The 22,738-nt window shown below is 44.2% G+C and overlaps 1 protein-coding gene across 6 annotated transcripts in view; it reads right to left on the bottom strand.

Moving 5' to 3' along the window:
* STX2 (syntaxin 2) overlaps positions 1–22,738 on the bottom strand; it is a 50,418-nt gene that overhangs the window by 2,649 nt on the left and 25,031 nt on the right. For 2 of the 6 annotated variants that reach the window (XM_030939439.1, XM_030939440.1), the window contains exons 4-10: positions 21,451–21,525; positions 15,688–15,761; positions 14,227–14,335; positions 8,413–8,486; positions 8,151–8,288; positions 5,555–5,665; positions 2,273–2,398 (exon numbers count right to left, since the gene is read on the bottom strand). In XM_030939439.1, the coding sequence (XP_030795299.1) occupies positions 2,318–2,398; positions 5,555–5,665; positions 8,151–8,288; positions 8,413–8,486; positions 14,227–14,335; positions 15,688–15,761; positions 21,451–21,525 (662 nt within the window). In that variant the 3' untranslated portion in view covers positions 2,273–2,317. Of the gene's footprint in view, positions 1–2,272; positions 2,399–2,698; positions 3,134–5,554; positions 5,666–8,150; positions 8,289–8,412; positions 8,487–14,226; positions 14,336–15,687; positions 15,762–21,450; positions 21,526–22,738 lie in introns of those variants that run through there. The other 4 variants (XM_030939438.1, XM_030939441.1, XM_030939442.1 and 1 more) reach the window with 3 other exon arrangements.

The following is a 22,738-nucleotide window of genomic DNA, read 5'->3' as shown; positions in this document are numbered from 1 at the left end:
AATTTTATCTTTAGTGTAACCACATTAAACTAACCATATTATAACATTAGGAAAAAACTCAGAAAGTACATGTTAGAATCATGAAAATATTGAAAAATACCACTATAACAATGAAGAAAAATCACGTGTAAAATATGTTCAGCAGAGCTCAGAAGAAAAAAGTAGAACATCTTGCCTAATAAACATCCTACACAAACATCCTGCCTAATAAAAATAGAGTATAAAAGAGTTCTGACTGCCAAATAATGGAATGTTAACACACGCAGCATCCCAGAGCTCCGTATGGAGGAATTCCAGGTGTAATTCTGTGGCTTTTGCATAAATGTCAGAACACTAACTTGAAAACTTCTCATCTGGTGACTGCGTATGGTGAGCGTAACAGATGCTCACATTAAGATAGCAATCTTGGCCGGGTGCGGTGGCTCAAGCCTGTAATTCCAGCACTTTGGGAGGCCGAGACGGGCGGATCACAAGGTCAGGAGATCGAGACCATCCTGGCTAACACGGTGAAACCCCGTCTCTACCTGGCTAACACGGTGAAACCCCGTCTCTACTAAAAATACAAAAACTAGCCGGGCGAAGTGGCGGGCGCCTGTAGTCCCAGCTACTCGGGAGGCTGAGGCAGGAGAATGGCGTAAACCCGGAAGGCGGAGCTTGCAGTGAGCTGAGATCTGGCCACTGCACTCCAGCCCGGGCGACAGAGTGAGACTCTGCCTCAAAAAAAAAATAAATAAATAAAAAGATAGCAATCTTTTGTTTTGAGACGGTCCCACTCTGTCACCCAGGCTGGAGTGCCGTGGTGCGATCTAGGCTCACTCTAGCCTCGACCTCCCCAGACTCAGGTGATCCTCCTGCCTTGGCCTCCGGAGTAGCTGGGACTATAGGTGCGTGTGCCACCACGCCCAATTAGTTTTTTGGATTTTTTTTTTTTTTCCTGTAGAAACAGGGTGTTGCCATGTTGAAGGAATAAATCTTACAGATTACAAAGCAGTAGTGAGACTTAACTATGCTCGTGATTCCTTTCTGCTGTATGTTAACTTTTTAAAAAGCCTTAGGTGACTATCAAGTCTGCAGTCACTTCCATAATGCAAGAATAAATTCATCAAGGATGACTTGCCACACTCTAGACACCTGGGGACATTTCACAATTGTCTAATACAAGAATCATGCCAAACAAACATTTACAGAGAAACCCTCGCTGTGTCCAACTGTAACACTCTGACAGCATTCCCACTTCAGGGCTAGTGCCAGGAGGGCTCCCAGTGCGTGACAGAACCAGGGGAACCACAAAGCCCGCTGGGGTTTAGGAAAGGCGATGCCCGCGCCATGAGCAAAGGCAACGATTCTTTCAATCAACCGGAATTTTATATTCGGAATTCTTTAAGAATTAACAGGCATGCTCACCAAATATAATACATAATTTTCCTTTTAATATTAAAGACAATATTTTTAAATAAAATAGATACTGCCAAATAGAAAGGTCAAAGGATTTTCCTTTCAGTCAATGTTTTTCACGGCATGAATTCATGTCCTCAATTCCACAGTAAAATGATGCGTCAGTGTATTTTATGAAGTACCTTTCAGTGTTGCCAATTGCTCTAAAAGTTAAAACTCAGGAGACAAAACATTACAAGTTTTGTAACTGAGAATTAATCTTCACTGATATTTCTATGACATTGAATGAAGGACCCACTACCTATAAATAGCTAATGGTCTCCTTAGATCAAAAACCAATGATTCAGGCTGAGTACAATGGCTCATGTCTGTCTATGATCCCAGCACTTTGGGAGGCCGAGGGCCAGGAATTCGAGACCAGCCTGGGCAATACAGAGAGTTCTCAACTCTACTAAAAATAATTTTTTAAAAAATTAGCCGGGTGTGGTGGTGCATGTCTGTAGTCCCAGCTACTCGGGAGGCTGAGGTAGGAGGATAGTTTGAGCCCAGGAGGTCAAGGCTGCAGTGAGCCATGATCACGCCACTGCATTCCAGCCTGGGTGACAGAGCAAGACCCTGTCTCAAAAAAACTTTAAAAAACAGGATAAGAAGGTAGCCTTGGTTTAAAAATGAGTTACCACCCAGCCTATGCTTGTTCTCGGTAAACACAGTGGCTGGGCACTAGAATCAGCACACAGGCAGATGTATCACCGGACAGCGTTATCTGTACTGCGTGGCTGACAAGCTTTTATTAGTTTTATGTCTATTACAATTAAGCAAACACTATTACTGGTTAGTTGCAAAAGTTAATAAGTAAATTAGTTGATGAGTTACTTACTCCCACCCTGGCAGAGAGGCATGCACACTGCCGTTATCCACACCATCATTTGCCAACTGACAAGCCAATAATTAGAGCGATTATAGCAACCAGAACCACTGACACAGCAATAATTATCCACTTTTTCTGTCAAAGAAAAGCAAGCTGATTACATCACACATGGTTAATTTCATACTGCCACATTAAAAGACATCCTTCATTCAAAATAAAATGACCTGACCAGGTGCAGTGGCTCACGCCTGTAATCCCAGCACTTCAGGAGTCTGAGGCAGGTGGATCACCTGAGGTCAGGGGTTTGAGACCAGCCTGGCCAACATGGCAAAACCCTGTCTCTACTAAAAATCCAAAAATCAGCTGGGCATGTGTCTGTAATCTCAGCTACTCAGGAGGCTGTGGCAGAAGAATCACTTGAACCCAGGAGGCAGAGGTTGGAGAGAGCCCGGATCATGTCACTGCACTCCAGCCTGGGCGACAGAACAAGACTCCATCTCAAAAAAATAATAATAAAATAAAATAAAGCCAAACACCCATCAGAACTCACTTTAGAAGCTAAGTTACAGGACACCGCTTAATCCTGTTGGGCGATTTCCTGAGACAGTGACTTAATAAGGTCAGACTACTTGGATATAAGCTGCTATGTCACTGTTATTTCAGGTTTCATCCATGGGGACAGCACGACCATGTTATTTTGCCACATTTCTGATGACTGAGACATGCAGTTAGTCTTCCGCATGTACAGAGGTATGGGCCTGCTAGCTCAGTGGCGGAGAGCCCCACTGCCTCTTCAGCAAACCCTACACGCTCAGCACTCAGCCTTTTGCTCCTTCTTTTATGTTCTTGGTGGTTACTTCTTCACTGCTCCTGACATAGCACACAGAAAAAAAAAAACAAAAAAAAAACTCTTCTACAAACGGTGCCTGGCCTCCCTCCGAGGGCCACATGGCTCCCTAGGAATAAATGCAGGACACTAGGAGTGGGGATGACCCACACCTGAGCCAGGGGCAGCAGCAAAGCATCTAAGTGGCAAGGGGACAGGCAGGCAAGCCAGGAGGGATCCATTAGCAGGCACCTAATCAAAAAGACAGTGTCATTTCTGAAACAGGCATCACGTCTCTCACCAGTTTACACGCCAGGTACCATACAGACCCCAAGCACCTCACAGAGCCAGGCTTGCTCATCCACAGGGGAGAATGAAACCGTTTACACACCCACCACCTTCCTCCTTTGTCAAACCAATGGACTTTCACTATCGTTTTCACAGGACTGACGTGTTCAGGTCATGGAGAAAGGAACAGGGCTGCCTTCTTTTAATGAAGCTGACTTAGGCCTGGAACTAAGTTAAGCACTTTATACAGGTATCTCTTCACCTCAATTTACATTAGGGGCCAATTGTTTTAAAGCAATAAATGAAATAACGTGAGAAACCATGTCTGGTATTTCAGAGATGAGGAGCATACTTAGACATACCCAGGAAAAGCGGAGGGTGTGCCCTGGCGGCTGAGCCTGCAGCCTGGGGGGTGTGAGTGAGGGTGTGGCCTGGCACCTGAGCCTGCAGCCCAGGGGTGTAAGCAGAGGGTGTGGCCTGGCGGCTGAGCCTGCAGCCCAGGGGTGTGAGTGGAGGGTGTGGCCTGGCACCTGAGCCTGCAGCCCAGGGGTGTAAGCAGAGGGTGTGGCCTGGCGGCTGAGCCTGCAGCCCAGGGGTGTAAGCAGAGGGTGTGGCCTGGCGGCTGAGCCTGCAGCCCAGGGGTGTGAGTGGAGGGTGTGGCCTGGCACCTGAGCCTGCAGCCCAGGGGTGTAAGCAGAGGGTGTGGCCTGGCGGCTGAACCTGCAGCCCAGGGGTGTGAGTGAGGGTGTGCCCTGGCAGCTGAGCCTGCAGCCCAGGGATGTAAGTGGAGGGTGTGCCCTGGCCACTGAGCCTGCAGCCCGGGGGTACGTCTGAGGGCCATCACCTGGAGGTGCATCCACACACACAGTCTCACTCCATTTGTTCCTAACTCGGTGAAAATCTCTCTTTACTGAACTTCTGCTGACATCGCACTGAGCCGTCAGCCTCTGAGAAAGGCACCGTGCCCCCACAGCGGTCTTCAGGAAGCGTGAGGGGATACCCAAGCCGGGCTGGGTGCTTGGGTATTCATCTTTCTGCACACTGGAGAGACAGGACCAAGGACGGCCAGGCAGGGACACACAGTGAGATGCACAGGGCCCAAGTCACTCGGTGGAAATGCGCTTTGGTTTCCTAAGTTTGCTCAGAAGAGCTTTCATTCACGCATGATACTCTTTAGATTCAAAGATATTAAAACTCATTTAGAAAGCTCACATCATCCTCAGCATCTCTGTGTATTAGCACAAGGAGGTGACAATGCGGAAAACCCATAATCTCTGCAGCGTCAGAGGCACTATGATAAAATGCCTAAGTTAGGAGAATAAGTTTCAAATTTTTGCCCCGTAACAAAAAAATCACACAGGGTTCCCTGAACCCTTTTAAATGTAAAGTCTGTGCATCTTAAGTGAAAGGGGCTCCCTTCTTTTGAGAATCCCTTTAAGTGGGTGCTACCTAAGATTGCAGGTCCACGGTCTCAAATAATTCTCTTCTTTCCTCCAAACCAAGAATTCACAAATAACCTAAATAAAAAATCAGTGTTCATTGCATCAAATGCGTAGCCAACAATTTGGTGCCAGGCACCGTGGCTCACTCCCAAAGTGCCTGTAATCCCAGCACTTTGGAAGGCAGAGATGGGCAGATCACTTGAGGTCAGGAGTTTGAGACCAGCCTGGCCAACATGGTGAAACTCTATCTCTACTAAAAATACAAAATTAGCCTGGCATGGTGGCGGGTGCCTGTAATCCCAGCTACTCAGGAGGCTGAGGCATGAGAGTCACTTGAACCCGGGAGGCGGAGGTTGCAGTGAGCCGAGATCACTCCATTGCACTCTACTAGCCTGGGCAACAAGAGTGAAACTCCAATCCAAAAAAAAAGAAAAAGTGCTGGGATCGCAGGCATGAGCCACCACACCCAGCCCTAGGGTTTTAATTACTTAGAACACAAAAGGGTTTATACTACAAATAATTCATCCAATAAACTTTTTAAAATTTTTAGCAAAAAGAATTATTTCCATTTTAAAACAATTTTAAATTGAATATTTAAATTGAATATTTAAAACAAAACATTTATTTAATTAATTATTTCTTGGAATACCTTTTAGGCAGGCTTACATCAATGTATTACAACTTGAAACCAAATAAAGAGAAAAACGCAGCTTAATTCTTCCAAGCCAAACTCACCCTTCTCCCCTTGCTCTGATATTTGATAGCTTTTTTTGTTTCTTCTTTAGCGTGTTCTACATAGTCTGTAGCATTCATAACGTTTCTTTCTATGTTGTTGATCATTTCACCCTTAAAACAAATGTTTCAAACTTAGAAGACATTTTCAAATGGCTTAATTATGTATCTTTAAAACAACCATAGAACAAAGTTTTTATGTAAACATGATGTGCATGTAATGGATACTGAGGGTTTTTTTCACATTTACAGAAAGGTAAAAGATGAGGCCATTATACATGTGCTGGTGCAAAGCAATCAAAACTCAACTTATATTTTAAAAAGAACGGAAAGGAAAGGGCTGCCATGTTGATGATTAAAGGCATCTCAAGTCAATTCTGAGACACCTTTGGCACGCAGACATTGCGACAGACGGGCAGGGGGAGGAGGCAGCCCGCTTTCGGTTGAACTAGTATCTTACCATTATGCAGACAGACAACGTACAAAGAATGACATCTTTTCCACAAAGTATAAAATTGTAACTACTTCTTCAAGTCAGTACACCGAGCACAGCTCACATCTGACAGCTGACTACATCAATGAGCAAACTGTAAACAGAGGTGAATTCAGCGAAGTGTGAGGGAGAAAACGTATTACCTGGTTTTCTGTCCACAGACACAACCTGCAGCAGTGAACGTAAAGCATTGAAGAGCGACGGACAGTTAACTCACTCAGTCACAAACTTCAACTTACTAGTAAGCTCTGACTATGCAAACATTCGCATTAGATGAGTCAATATAATGTAATACCAACAGACTTCTAAAAGGAAACAGTGAAACAGAGCCAGGGATACAGCCATTTTTCTAACCGAGCTTAACGCAATGCATTTGGTATAGAGCAATTACAATTGAAGTCTAAGGTACTACAAAAGCTTCAGTAATTACAGAAATCATCTCTCATTCTTTCTGGCCAGCTGGTTTCCTTTGGAATGCTTCCTGGAAATAAGTAGCCAACGGTAATCAGACTCTCCACTTCTCATATCATGAATAGCAATGGGGCCCCCCAAATCAGAAAGGAGTAAGATCGTCCCATCCCTGCCCTCTGTGTAGCTGTTGGTTTCCTCTAGCAAATGCTTAGAAATACAAACATTAGCCGGGCATGGTGGTGCACACCTGTGGTCCCAGCTGCTCGGGAGGCTGAGGCGGGAGAATTGCTCGAGGCCAGGAGGCAGAGGTTGCAGTGAGCCAAGACTGTACCACTGCACTCCAACTTGGGCAACAGAGCAACACCCCGTCTCAAAAAAAAAAAAAATTGGCATGGTGCCTGAGTTTTTCACACACATTCTCATGATAAAGTTCCTCGAAATGAACAGTGTTTCTTAACAAGGTTGGTGAGGCAGGCAGGAACAATCCTGGGATAGGGATGGATTCCTATCCCACCTTACACAATCCAGGCAGTCCCAGAAAATAAGCCCATCAGATGTGAACCCACTTAGAGGACGACTGCAGCCAAAACAGATCCTGAAACCAGCCTCCGGAGGAGTGAGGAAACCATTTTCTCAGGAGGGTTCGATATAAATGCTTCCGCTTTACCTGGGGTCAGCTGAATCCTAACCAGCAACAGAGTCCTATCTCCATGGTATTTGAAAAATAGGCAGAGGACTTTATTCAAAGGCAAAGAGCGAGTGTGAACTTCCCCATGCACATCACGGAGCATGTGATCTGTGATCCACCCCGTACTTTATGTGGAGTTAAATACATACATACATATATATAATTTTTTTTTTTTTTGGAGACAGGGTCTCACTCTGTCACCCAGGCTGGAGTGTAGTGGCGTGACCATAGCTCACCACAGCCTTGAACTCATGGGCATAAACAATCCTCCCACCTCAACCTCCCAAAGGAGTTTTCTATTTTTTAAGAATTGCATTAACTCTTCAGTTCACTCAGAAGGGCCTTTCCACTCCTGCTGTCACTCCCTGTCTGTCACTGGGCAGATGGGAAACCCCGTGTAACAGGCACAAGCTTTTACCTGTGTCATAGATTGTATCCCCACTTGGGGTTGACTCTTTCAGACATTTCTCCTAGTTATTACTGTAATATATGCTTCTTGCAGACAATCTGAAAATAAGTACTTTTAGAGAAGATTAAAATTCCCACAGTCTCACACCAATACACTGTTTGATATGCGCTTTTCCTTCTGTGAATACTGTTTTATGGAGCCGAGCTCACACCACATGTTTGTGTTTATGTATTCACACATATGCATGGACATACAAAGAGATCTTTGTATCTCCCTTTTCTCCTAATTCTAGCACACACATCTGTGTGTTTCAATGAGAATTCTCCATGAACAAAGTTGAGGTTGCCTGTGGTTGCCTAAAAGGCTGACCTACGAACACTCCATAATTTAATTCACTGGACCAGTCCCTTCCTGTTAACACTTCGACTGTCAAAGCCGCTTCCAGCATTTCAGCATCACATATAACACTGCAATTAACTTGAATTTGGTGGATTCAAAGTAGCAGCTTTCCTAGATACATCCACTAGATAGAGCGGGATGCAGTAAGACTTTACAGGTGACTGTATTTCTCTTGGAGAATGCAAGAGCCTGTAAGTACCTGAGTCTCCACAAACATAGCCATGTCCATGAACATCTCATGCAGCTCTCTGATGCTGGTCTCCAGCTTCATGATGTCCTTGTGACGTGACTCGATTTCATTGAGAGCTTGTCTAGTAATTTGTGAATCTGATATAATCTTGGAAAAACAAAAATAAAAGAGAATATTAATAAACTTACGATGGGTTTGGGAGTTAAAGGGTTTTTAAAAAGCTCTGTCCACAGAAGAGGACATGGAGCCACAGGGCCGTGCCCCCACTCACGTCGGAAGTGAAGATGGACGGCTTCCCGCTCTCCAGCATCTCTTCCAGCTCGTCGTCTGTGGTGGTTCTCCCAGCTGAAAGACCCGCAACCACAGCCCCACTCAGAACGCAGCACAATTTAAAAACGAGGCCGTTTGCAACCATAAGTTAGCAACTACAATCGTAGTTGTTAGCATTTTTCAATAATTTTTTAAAACCTTTTCTTAAGCAGATACTGACAATGAGAAATGAACCTAAGATTGAGAAGCAGGAAGAACTAAAAACACTCCAAAAAACTTTATGTGATGAACAATACAATTTCATTTTAATATTAGTGAGAAACAACTGCAGAAAGGAAATCGGTAAACAATGTTTTGGCACACTGGTTTCCCTAAGAGTTTAACTCTGCCTCATGTAAAAGGGGGTTAAGCTGAATGTAGATGTATTAAATGGGGATCAATAAAGTCTATGTAATGAGAGTAAGATGCCTGAACACTTTCCGTGTTTTGGGAGGGAGGCTTGCTCTGTAGCCCAGGCTGGAGTGCAGTGGCACGACCTTGGCTCACTGCAACCTCTGCCTCCCAGGTCCCAGTACAAGCAATTATCCTACCTCAGTCTCCTGGGTAGCTGGGATTACAGGCACGTGCCACTATGCCCAGCTAATTTTTGTATTTTTAGTAGAGACAGGGTTTCACCATGTTAGCCAGGCTGGTCTTGAACTCCTGACCTCATGATCCGCCCACCTCAGCCTCCCAACGTGCTGGGATGACAGGCACGAGCCACCGCGTAAATGTGTGATGACTTCTAAGAAACATGTACACAGGTTTTTGGAAACCTAACTGTTAATTACTATTTTTCATAGTTTGTGCCACAGAAAACAAAAGAAAATGAATAAATGTCATAATAATTCAAATGTCATCTAAGAAGCAGCATTATTCATAATTGCCAAAAAGTGGAAACAATGCAAACGTGTCCCCCGATGCCTGAGGGAGCAAACTGCGGTCTAGCCACACACTGATGTACAATTCAGCCACAAAAAGAAAGGATGCTTTGGGGTTTTGTTGTTTTTTGAGACAGGGTCTCACTCTGTTGCCCAGGCTGGAGTGCAGGGGCACAATCACAGCTCACTGCAACCTCTTCCTCCTGGGTTCAAGCAATTCTCATGCCTCAGACTCCTGAGTGGCAGGGACTACATGGGTGCGCCACCACGCCCAGCTAATTTTTGTATTTTTTGGTACAGGTGGGGTTTCACCATTTTGGCCAGGCTGGTCTCGAACTCCTGACCTCAAGTGATCTGCCCACCTCAGCCTCCCCAAGTGCTGGGATTACAGGTGTGAGCCACCGTACCCAGCCTGGGTCTTACTCTGTCACCCAGACTGGAGTGTAGTGGTGTAATCTCAGCTCACTGCTGCCTTGACCTCCTAGGCTCAAGCAATCCTCCTGCCCCAGCCTCCCGAGTGACTGAGATTATAGGCACACACCCCATGCCTAGTTTATTTTTTAATTTTTTTTTTTTTTTACAGATGGGGTCTTGCTATGTTGTCAAGCTGGTCTTGAACTCCTGGCCTCAAGCAATCCTCCCATCTTGGATTCCCAACCAATGTGTTGGGATTAGTATACATGTGAGCCACCACACCCCACCCACCCCATGGTGAAACCTTGCAAAAACTGTGTTACAGGAAAGAAGTCAGTCACAGAAGAACACATAGTATATCATTCCATTTATACGAAACATCCAAAATTTATACAAAACATCCAAAAAACAAAATTTTTGTACGAAAATGTACAGGGCTAAAAAGTAGAATGCAGTTGCCTTGGGCTAGGAGAAGAGGAAATGCAGAGTGACTGGTGGTGGGTGTGAAATTTCCTTTTGGTGTGATAAAAGTGTTCTAAAATTGATTGTGTGTGGAAATATACCAAAAACCACTGAATTAATTGTATGCCCCAAATATCATTCACATATTAAGAGATTTACTTCTAAATAAAGTTGTTGAGATGTCATTTAATGAAAAAAGTTTAAAGTTAGTAAATTGCAAAATTTGTTTACTTACACTGTTTTTTGGGAGGTAGTTCTCAATCATTTAAAAATCTATTTAAGGGCAAACATGGTGGTTTACATGTATAATCCCAGTGCTTTGGGAGACCAAGGTGGAAAGATTGCTTGAGGCTAGGAGTTTGAGGCTAGCCTGGGCAACATAGCAAGACCCCATCTCTACAAAACATAAAATAAAATAAAATTTTAAAATCTATTCAAAATAGCTCAATAAGGAGATTCTCCCAGTTTTGCTTTGCTTTTTTAAAAACATGAAAAGTGTTTTAAATAATGTAAAATATAATCATTAAACTAGAAATTTCAGCTTGGGCAACATAGTGAAAACCTCATCTCTACAAAAAATAAAATTAGCCAGGTATGGTGGTGTGTTTCTGTGGTCCCACTCGAGAGGCTAAGGTGGGAGGATCCCTTGGAGGCCACAATAAGTGGTTATTACAACATTGCACTCCAGCTTGGGTGACAGAGTGACTCTCAAAAAAAAAAAAAAAAAAAAACCTAAAAGTTACAGCTCATGTCTCATGTTCACAAAGCTCTTCCCACTGGCTAACTGCTAAGTCTGAGAAACAGCCTGGGGTTATGGCATGTGAAATGCAGCGTACATTCCTAATTCCTTATCCAGAATGCTGAAATCCAAAACATTATGAAACCTGGGTTTTCTCTTAAGCTTGATGTCAATATTCAATGAGCGGCAAAATCTGACCTCAACTGAGTCATGGCTATTTATAATCTTAACTCATCCCACTTACTGTGAATACTCACCTTTCTCTGGAGAGCTATGTGAATGTGCCTGATTACAGGGTGCAGTCTTAGACCCCACCTGGGGATTACATAATATACCTCTTATACATCATACTATCTTCCTAAAATCTTAACAGTTCTGAACTCTGAAACACATACAGCCCCAACCATTCCAGAGAAAGCACTGTGGACCTGTCTAACATGCCCTGGTACAAGAAGAAACTCACTTGCCATTTGAAGAAATAAAGCATACAGCACAGGGAAAGATATCCTGTGATACAAGGTAAGAAGCCTGCCTGACGACAGGGCTGACTGAAGGAAGAAAGAAAGGGAAAAAAATGGTTCTAGGTGCAAGGATTTGGAGAAGACCACTGCAGGAAGACATCCCGCCGTGTGGCCAGAGTGACGCCATCCTGAAGCAAAACTGCCGTGACGACTGATGTTTGACTCGTGCATGCCAAGCTGTTCTGCAACGAGGTCTGAAGACAATGCCTGTGGCGCAGGCAACCTCTCATCAAGATGCTCATCCAACCTGACCAGTGGTCAAAAGTCTCGTCAAGCAAGTCTGAAGACAGGGCCGGCTGCACGCGTTCTAACCGGAAAGCCTGCTTTATAAAGAACGCTTTCGGGAGGGCAGGAGGCTGTGGGCATCCACCGTCTCTGTCTCTCGGGGGCTTGTGTTCGTACGTCCCTATTCAATGCTTCCTTCCGAGAAACTGGATTTGTTAGCCTCTTTCTTTGGTCTCTCTGCTCGCTCAGCCTTTGGGGGTGACTTTGCATAGATCTGCTCACTTCGGAATAGCCTCATGGTGGGTTTAGAATTTAACAGACTTAAAAGAATTACTAAAAAAAACTCCCAACATGTATATGATACTTCATTGCTTATAAGACACTTTCACAAACAGTACGCACTCAATAGAGCACGATTGCGAGAAGAAACTGGAAATGAAATTCTGTGGGTTAAGATAAAATCATGTGGGAAAGAGAGAAGAGACAGGTGATCTGATCACACCACAGGATTCACAGGGAGTGAAGACAGGATGGACCTGCAGGAGAGACGGCGCGGGGCCTTCAACGCCAAGCTGGGGGACTCTGTGCTAGAAAGTGCTCACCACAGAGTCCCAGAGCACAAATCCTCACAGCGCAACCAGCTGCCTGGAATGATGACTTTCACTTTAAAAAGGACCAACAGATCCCTGAAGTCAAAGCGGCTGCAGAAACTTTTCGCGTAAAAGCTGCCTAGTCGACGTGATGATGGAGCACTTCTGCCGGGAAGGAGCAACAGAGGCCATCTTTTCCCTGCCACTTGAAAGAACGACAACAAACCCACCAAAATCTACAAAACAATGGTTTCGAGACCCTGAGCGTCAGGCCACACACAGATTCCCAACAGATGGAAACAAGCCAGGTGAGCCTGCCGCTGCCCTCAGGTGGAATTCTCGTGTAGGCCACAGAGCAGACAGGGCCCAGGTGGAGCCCAGGGGAGGTCCTAAGGCAAAGGCACAGAGCTCAGGGGAGACCAAGGCAACCGGATTCGCAAGATGGAGTATGAGAGATGAGAGAGATGCAGAGAGCGAGCTGCACAGGCCCCGCATGCTCACTGGAGGGCTGACTGGCGTGCCAGAGGGAACACGCTGCCAGGCAGATGAGGGTGCCATGAGGTTCGCGGCCATCAGAGCAGGTACTCAGAAGGGTCTTGTGTCAGGAGTGAGGAACGACAGGCCTGCAAATAAAGCTGCTCTGCTCCCTTTAAACACAAGATCCCAAAGGGTAAACCATGCTCATGTGATTTAACTACATTCTAAAACAAAGCCCAAGGAGATTTACAAAAATACTCAAAATACAGAAATACTCACCACCCAACAAAGTAACATTCACAATGTCTGGCACAGGCTCGAAATTTACCAGGCTTGCAAAGAAGCAGGAAAACACAAGCCACAGAAAGGAAGGAAATCAACCAACCAGAGCAGACAGGACACTGGAGTTGGCAGACAAAGACGTGACAAGTTACTGCACGTGCATCGCAGGTGTACAGTGGGGAGCAACACGGGAGACATGGAAAACACCCAGCAGAACTAGCAACAGAAACCACAGGTCTCAGATGAAACATACACTGGAGGAGGTTAAAGGCAGATCACACAAGGAAGAGAAACTGACCAAAACCAAACACACTGGAAAAGAGCATCTAAAACATGAGGAGCCTGGCTGAGCTGGGGGACAAGGTCAAGCAGCCTGCAGTCTGGCAGGTGTATGACAACGTTCTCTGAGGGGACGTGCAGCACTGGGAGCCGGATGGGATGGGCCTGGGGCTTCATCTGACCTGCGAGCTGACACGCTGGCCCACCAGGACTCCGTGGAGGCCGGCAGAAGGTCCGAGGCCCCAGGTCAGGGACAAAGGGCTTTCCTACTCACAGCACAGCAGGCAACCCGAGGCTCATGAGCGGCTGTCCACAGCCCCCAGTCTCATGGGGAGAGGGAGAACAGCCACAGTGGGACGTCCTCACAGTGGGTCTGTGTGTCTGAAGGACCTGAGCTTGGGAACCCCAATCTTTCACAATGGGGAGTCTGCAAACCTGACCAACCTTTACCCCGAAACAGACCCGTCTGTCCCCGAAGAAGGCGCCATCTCCACTGCCATGGCCAACGGTCCCCACAGACACCCTTGAAAAGAGTCTGGGGCAGTAGGGCTGCGGCCTCTGCTCACGGACAAGGAGAGCTGTGGGGAGCCACGAAGATGGCCCCGAACCAGGGCAGGATGGGACTGAGGACACAGAAACACTCAAAGAGGAAATGACTGAGCACTCTCCCAATCTCCCTGAAACTCTAAAAGCAATCACAATGAGCAAGGTAAACCCCACCGCTCAGGACTTCCTGAAGAACAGGTTTGCCCAACTCACGGCACGGAAAGCTACAAGTGGTCTTTGGGTTTTACAGTATTGGTGAAAAGAGACATGGAATTCCTTTCCTGAAGTTAAAGTCATTTGAAGCGAGACCCTAAGGGAGAAAAACATGATTTTAACAAAGACGGAGTCTCCGTTACTCACTTATCTCCAGCTGGCGCTGGATGCGGCCCTTGCTCCGCTCCCGAAACAGAGTCTGTGCCTCATTGTACTCCGCCATGGCTTCCACAAACTTCCGAGACAGCACCGAATGCTAACAACACAGGAAAACTACATTCGTATCTGAGGGCCATGCCTGCTACTGAAAGTGACATGCAAGACATGCATTTTGGAAACTCAAACTACATGTTATTCTGTTCCTGCAAATGGAAAATGACAGTGGCAAAGTCCCCATGATAGCATCTGTGCTAAGAACTTTGCATGCATCATCTTACCTAATTTTCACAAGAGCCCTATTATGCCAGTCACATCCCTCTTAAAGAAAACCATGACTTTGAGGTCATTAGCCCAAGGTCACAGGCTTTTCTAATAAACATGGATCACCGCTGGGACCCAGGCAGGCGGACCCCAGAGTCCGCGTGCTTCATCGCCTCATGCCCACGAGGCCTCAGGGCTGTCTTCCTCTGGGCTGCACCACAAACCACTGAAACGTGGCGGCCTGACCACAAACACTCAAATCATTGGGATAATTCCTGCTCTTCGGAACAGAACTCTGTTGATGGATTGAATAGGTTTTTCTTCACAATAAAGAGATGTTCTATAAATACTGTGAAAGGAAAATAAAATCGCAGGACCTCACACTCACTACCCCAAAGGGACAGTTAAGCTTGGGAATTGAGTCATGTAAAACACTGCCCTCCCTCCTCTTCCCAAACAGATGGCTGCAGGGACAGAAGGCCGCATACCTCCCCAGCGGCCTCCCGCACAAAGTGCTCACAAGGAAATTCCTCGTGGGTCCCAAACTCTTTCAGAATCCATATCCCCCCAAAAACTAACTCTAAAACAGAGTTCTGCTGAGCTCACCCTGACAATGTCCGTCAGCCACTTATCTTCACCAGCACAGGACAGAGACAAGACTACAAGTCACCCTCGGCCCACCCCGAGAAATGCATGGATAGCTCCTCCCTCAACTCAGGCTCACATTGGCCCAGGCAGGAGGCACGGGAGGAGTGCAGAGTCGACCCCCACTCCTCTCTTCCCACATGTGAAATGTGAACACAGTGAGCACTGACCAAAGCCTCACAACAGTGTGGCCACCTCGCTGCCTACTCCCACTTTTTCTCTTTTTTTTCCCCCTTTCCTCCTTTCTTTCCTGCCTGCTCTTTCCCCTTTAAATATCAAAGTCCTCAAAACCCTCTTCGGGAAAGGCACAAACCAGAGATCCTACCCTAATTTGTATTTCTGTTTTCCAAGTGTGTCCTCAGCTTTGGCAAAATAAACCTCTGTCTCAGATACTTTTGTTTTATAATACTGTATTATTTTTGTGCAGAAATACTGTGAGGATAAGCATGACAGTAAAGATGAAATTATTCGGAGTCTGCAAGAAGAAAGTAAAAACACTTATTCTGCGGCATTACTTCAATCTAAACGAGGCTGATACCAAACCTGGGTTCTTCGTATCCGAAGATCCACTGAAGTCCGGTTCCCACTCTCATCCTGATCAAAACTTTGTTCAATAGCTAGGAACAAATAGGAAATAATTACCTTCCAAATTTAAAAGTGAAAATGTTTCAAGCCTAACTTCAAATTCCTTTTATTTCTTATCTTTGAAGTACCTTTATAAAACTAAAGCTAATGAACAAGTGACCTTTTAAAGCAATCTACTAAAGAGACAATCCCTCAATAGGAAATTGTTTTTTGAGACAAGGTCTGGCTCTATCACCCAGGCTGCAGTGCAGGGGCACAATCTCGGCTCACTGCAACCTCCGCCTCCCAGGCTCAAGCAATCCTCCCACCTCAGCCTCCCGAGTAGCTGGGATTACTGGCGTGTGCCACCACATCCAGCTAATTTTTTTTTTTTTGTACAGACGGGATTTTGCCATGTTGCCCAGGCTGGTCTCGAACTCATGAGCTCAAGTGATCCACCTGCCTTGGCATCCCAAAGTGTTGGCATTACAGGTGTGAGCCACTGCGCCCAACCCCATCAAGAGGAAATTGTTACTGCTCTTCAGAAGCATGTACATCTAGATACACACAGATATATATACACATATATGCACACATATATACAGATACACACATATACACATATATGCACACATATATACACAGATACACACAGATATATATACACATATATGTACACATATGTACAGATACACACAGACATATACACATATGCACACATATATACACAGATACACAGATATATACACATACATGCACACATATATACAGATACACAGATATATATACATATATGCACACATATATACACAGATACACATATATATGCACACATATATACACAGATACACACAGATATATATACACATATATGCACACATATATAGATACACAGATATATATACATATATGCACATATATACAGATACACAGATGTATATATACATATATGCACACATATATACAGATACACACAGATATATACACATATATGCACACATATATACACAGATATATATACATATATGCACATATATACACAGATACACAGATATATACACATATGTGCACACATACACAGATATAGACATATATGTACACATATATAGATACACACATATATACACATACATGCACACATATATACACAGATACACATATATACATATATTATGCACACATATATACAGATACACACATATATACACATATATGCACACATATATATACACAGATACACATATATACATATATGCACACATACACAGATACACAGATATATATACACATATGCACACATATATACAGATACACAGATATATACACATATATGCACATATATACAGACACACAGATGTATATATACATATATGCACACAGATATACAGATACACACATATATACACATATATGCACACATATATACAGATATATACACATATATGCACACATATATACATAGATATATGCATATATGCACACATATATACATATATATGCATATATGCACACATATATACATATATATGCATATATGCACACATATATACATATATACATATATGCACACATATATACACAGATACACAGATATATACACATATATGCACACATATATACACAGATATATGTACATATATGCACACATATATACACACATATATATATACACATATATGCACATATATACACAGATACACAGATGTATACATACATATATGCACACATATATACACAGATACACATATATACACATACATGCACATATATACACAGATACACAGATGTATACATACATATATGCACACATATATACACAGATACACATATATATACACATATATGCACATATATACACAGATACACAGATGTATACATACATATATGCACACATATATACACAGATACACATATATATACACATATATGCACATATATACACAGATACACAGATGTATACATACATATATGCACACATATATACACAGATACAGATATATATGTACACATATATACACAGATACACACAGATATATATATACACACACATATACAAATACATATTTACTCATCCAAAAAAATGGAAACATAATCAACACATTTTAAAACTGGGTACCACTAAAGGGAAAGGAGAAACAAGGCGGGGACAAAGAAAGAAGCTAGACTCTGAATATGTTTTATATATTTGACTTCAGAATAACATAAATACTTCACAAAACTATAATGCAAAATTAAATTTTAAAAACATTAATCCGTAAACTTCAAAGGAAAAAAATTAAACAAACCTAACAGTAAGTCAAGTTAATGATATAAACACACAGAGAAGCCAGGTGTGGTGGCTCATGCCTGTAATCCTAGCACTTTGGGAGGCTAAGGCAGGCAGATCACTTGAGGTCAAGAGTTTGAGACCAGCGTGGCCAACATGGTGAAACCTGTCTGCACTACAAATACAAAAATTAGCCAGGCATGGTGGCAGGTGCCTGTAATCAGAGCTACTAGGGAGGCTGAGGCAGGAGAATTGCTTGAACTCAGAAGGCGGAGGTTACAGTGAGCTGAGATCGCGCCATTGCACTCCAGCCTAGGGGACAAGAGCGAAACTCCATCTCAAAAAAATAAATAAACACACAGAGGAAAAACTATTCAAAGTAATTTTAAAACCCAGTAATTTGTAGCTGGACACAGTGGCGTGTGCCTGTAGTCACAACTGCTGGGGGGATCACCTGAGCCTAGGAGTTCGAGGCTGCAGTGCACTATGATCACACTGGTGAACAGTCACTGCACTCCAGCCTGGCCCGCACAGCAAGACCCCAGGTCAAACAACAACAACAACAAAAAGTAATCCGATTATATAGCCCAGTAGGATATACCTACAGACAAAAAGAATGACAAAAAATAAAAATAAAAAATCAACTTTCCGGCCGGGCGCGGTGGCTCACGCCTGTCATCCCAGCACGTTGGGAGGCCGAGACGGGCGGATCACGAGGTCAGGAGATCGAGACCATCCTGGCTAACACGGTGAAACCCCGTCTCTACTAAAAATACAAAAAACTAGCCGGGCGAGGTGGCGGGCGCCTGTAGTCCCAGCTACTCGGGAGGCTGAGGCAGGAGAATGGCGTGAACCCGGGAGGCGGAGCTTGCAGTGAGCTGAGATCCGGCCACTGCACTCCAGCCCGGGCGACAGAGCGAGACTCCGTCTCAAAAAAAATAATAAAATAAAATAAACTTTTAAGTAATCATACTCTTGACAGTAGATGCTGGCATAATTATTTTGGGTTTGTTGTGTGTGTACTATGAATAGCAAGTGAATAATTATGTAAGTGTCAGTGAGAACCAGAATTTGGGGCATAGTTGAAAGGAGATAAAGACATAATATCACCCGTATTAAGTAAAAATCCTTTCAAAAAAATTTTTTTAGTCCTCCCTTTAGTCTTAATTTGGAGTCTTAGTAACAAATCATGATTCATTTTATCTTTTTAAAAAATCTTAGCCCAGTCCACTGCAAAAGCCTAGGAAAGAATGGTCAGGTCATCGTCATGTATAGCAATGCATTCCCCAGCATGCCGACTTCGGTGTCTAGATAACATTCTTCGGACACAGCAGCGGAGCCCCCTGGGGAAATGGCTGATCCCAGGCCCAGGGCAGGAAAGGGGTGAAATGAGCCTGGGTCCTTTTGTCACAGCAAAAAGTGGAAAGGCTGTCAAAGACAATGAGGGGCCTACCAAAAGGACTCAAGAGTCCACCTTACTAGCCAAAGAGACCATCTGAGCGTTGAGGAGAACGCAACAATGAAAACATCAGATGTGTTTAAATCCATGTGTTCACGATGATGGACGAGAAGCAGCAACAGAGACTCTCCCTGGTCATCTCTGGAGGACTCCAGGGAACCGACCTATGAAAATTATACCAGAGAGAGAGTCCAACGCTGATCCTCTCTGTCCTCCGTGATCTGTGACCCAGAATGCGCTTTGGCTCCCTTGGTTAGAGAAGCCAGGTCATTTGTCCCACAGAACCTGCCCCGCTGCACCTTTTGCTGATATCACCCTGCAACACGTTCAACAGGCTCTGCTGTCCTCTGTATTTACTGTGGGTTGATAGTTAAATTCTCCAAACTTCATCCAATTCAAGAGTTGAAGGGGAAACGTTTCTTTTTAAATAACTATTCCAGCAACTAAACAAAGAAGGAATAATAAAATCAGGATATTCACGCTTGTAATCCCAGCACTTTGGGAGGCTGAGACAGGCGGATCATTTGAGGTCAGGAGTTTGAGACCAGCCTGGCCAGCATGGCAAAACCCTGTCTCTACTAAAAATACAAAAATTAGCCAGGTGTGGTGGAGGGCGCCTGTAGTCCCAGCTACTCAGGAGGCTGAAGCAGAAGAGTCACTTGAGCCCGAGGGTAGAGGTTGCAGTGAGCCGAGATCATGCCATTGCACTCCAGCCTGGGTGACAGAGACTCCGTCTCAAAAAAAAAAAAAAAAAATTCAGGATATTACTGCTTGCAACTTCTAATGAATTATGGATCTTGGAAACAATCATCCATTTTTGACAATATCGCAGAATAGAAAAGAATGTTATATCTTATTTAAAATTTTACTGAACTTACTTAGAGCCAAGAAAAAATGTTAATATCACCATTAACATCTTAACATAACCACGAGGACATAAAATCTGTAATCAGATGCTGCATCTTTACATTTTAAAAACCCACAAAAAACACCTGAATCAGATAAAGCTTGGAGAATTTAACTACCAACCTACAGCAAATTCAGAGGACGGCAGAGCCTATTAAACGTGCTGCAGGGGTAAAATCAGCAAAATCTGCAGCGTGGCAGATTCTGTAGGACAAATGACCTGGTTTCACCGACCAAAGGAAAAAGTGCCAGAGAGAAAAACGATGGAGGGAGACTCTCATTTTTAAAAGCCTGGGCTTGGTCCTTACTTGGGACTCAATTCAAGCTAACTGTTTTTAAAAAAAAAAAAAAAAAAAAACATAAGACCACTGGGGAAATAGAACCTCTGCCTGGATATTTTGTACCATTAAGTAATTAGAATGAATTTGGGTTTAGATATGATTGTGGTTGTGCTGTTGGGGAAGCTTCTGGTTTTGAAATACACACTCATGAAATCTCAGATGCCTGCGGTGGGCTTCAGAATACTCTGGGAGCGGGTCGGGGTGGGAGCTCATGGAGAAGTGTGGAGCTGGGGGGTTGGCTTGTGGTCGCCTCCCTCTGCTTCTGCACACATCTGAAACCTGCCGTAATAAAAGTATTTTATCATCTGCACAGAGATTGTTTTTGATCTTGATGCCATTCTGCAAAAACCAAATACAATGTGTTCTTCTACCAAATCAAGAAAAAGCAACCTCTGTTTAAGTCCCAGGTAAAAGCTATCAGCCTCCCAAAGAACTACTGCTGTTAAAGCGAATGCAAAACATCATCAAATAAATTCCACTGAGTTTGAAAGAAATGAGCAATTAAAGCGTCCATTCAAGAAGAGCTTAGCAATTCACCCTCCCAAACATCTGCAACTTAGCCTGAAATGTCATAAGAAATGTAACAGTAACAGTTTATAAGCAAACACATAACCTTTTTCAATATGAATTAGTACTCTGAATTACATACAAATAATTTATTTTAAAGCAGTCACAATTTTAATTTTTAAAAATGTAAAATAACAAAAACCAATAAAGAATAAAATAACAAAAACCCACACTCCCAATTAAACATAAAACTTCAAACTTACCCTTTAACTTGGCTCGAATTTTATTTGCAGTTTTCTTGATTTCTTTGTTCAGATCTTCAAGCTCTTCTTTTATTTCTATAAAAATTTAAAATAAATAAAATACAGCATCTGAGCTATAACATCCAACATAAATGATATCCAATGCATTTAAGTGAAACAGTATCCTTAGTAAATATTCACTTTTTTTCTGTAAGAAAAACTACCACTTATACCAGTGGTTCTCAAGGTGGGTTCCTAGACAGCAGCTTTCATAAATATCAGGCGGGACCTTAGTAGAAACACAAATCCCCGGGCCCCACCCTGGACCTACTCAGAAACTGAGGTGGGGGCAGTGGCCCAGCAAGCTGAGTTAGCAAACCCTCCAGGTGACACAAGTTTGAGACTTTCTGGTCTATACCAATGAATGAAACGGCTGCCTAAATCCACTGCTAACACCTAGACCTGGGAAAGGAAAACGGAGACCTAACGATGATCTCAACAAAGTCTCCTGTGTGTGTGCTTTTCTCTGGTGCTATCAGCTGTCTCCCCAAGACGCCCAAATAATCACAGCCACCACTTCAGTGCTGCTGGGCCGGCTGCCCTGGCCTGGCTTCTCAGACACTCAGGGCTGCAAGCAGAGGGCGATGGAGGCAGGGGCTGGCCTCCTGATATGGAGGGAGGCTGGCAGAGCAGGGGCCAACACTCCAGGGCGGTGCTGAGAACTAAGGCCGTCCCAGAGCGTCACAGCAGCCTCTGCTTTCATGCCTGGCTGCCCCAGAGCCCAGGGAGGGTGGCAGGATGTCTGCTCCATGCCGCACACTCACGTCTGCCAGTCCAGTGGCTGAAGTGACCTGAAGGGGGTTTCCCTCTCCTTTGGCCAGAAGTTGCTGAGACAGGAAGGCCCCCACCCCATCTCTGGAGCCCTGTTGTCGTTTTACAGAGTCCTGCACTTGCCTCTCTCACTCAATCTCACACGCATCAGCCAGGGAAAAGGCAAACGTTTCCACCATAGACAACCTGGCCAAGAATGAAAGCTTTCAGAGATGCCATTCTCTTCCTGGCACCCCCTCAGTTGAGCACACGCAGGGTGCCCCGAGTACCCACTGCACACCAGCGCGTGCTAAGTCTTCTTTCCATGCTCAGCTATGGTCATCAGATGCAGCCTGGCTCCTCCAGGGTTTCAGAACCAGATCAGAGACTGAGTGATGTCCAGAGGTGAGAGGTCGCGCACCAGTAATACCTACTGAGTACGTGTGTGAAGGCTCGTGCCATCTAAGGAGGCTAAGAAGATCACCAGGGATCTAATAAC

Source organism: Rhinopithecus roxellana, chromosome 10, assembly GCF_007565055.1.
Source record: "Rhinopithecus roxellana isolate Shanxi Qingling chromosome 10, ASM756505v1, whole genome shotgun sequence".
Lineage (NCBI taxonomy): Eukaryota > Metazoa > Chordata > Mammalia > Primates > Cercopithecidae > Rhinopithecus > Rhinopithecus roxellana.
This window is presented reverse-complemented; position numbering and strand designations above follow the sequence as displayed.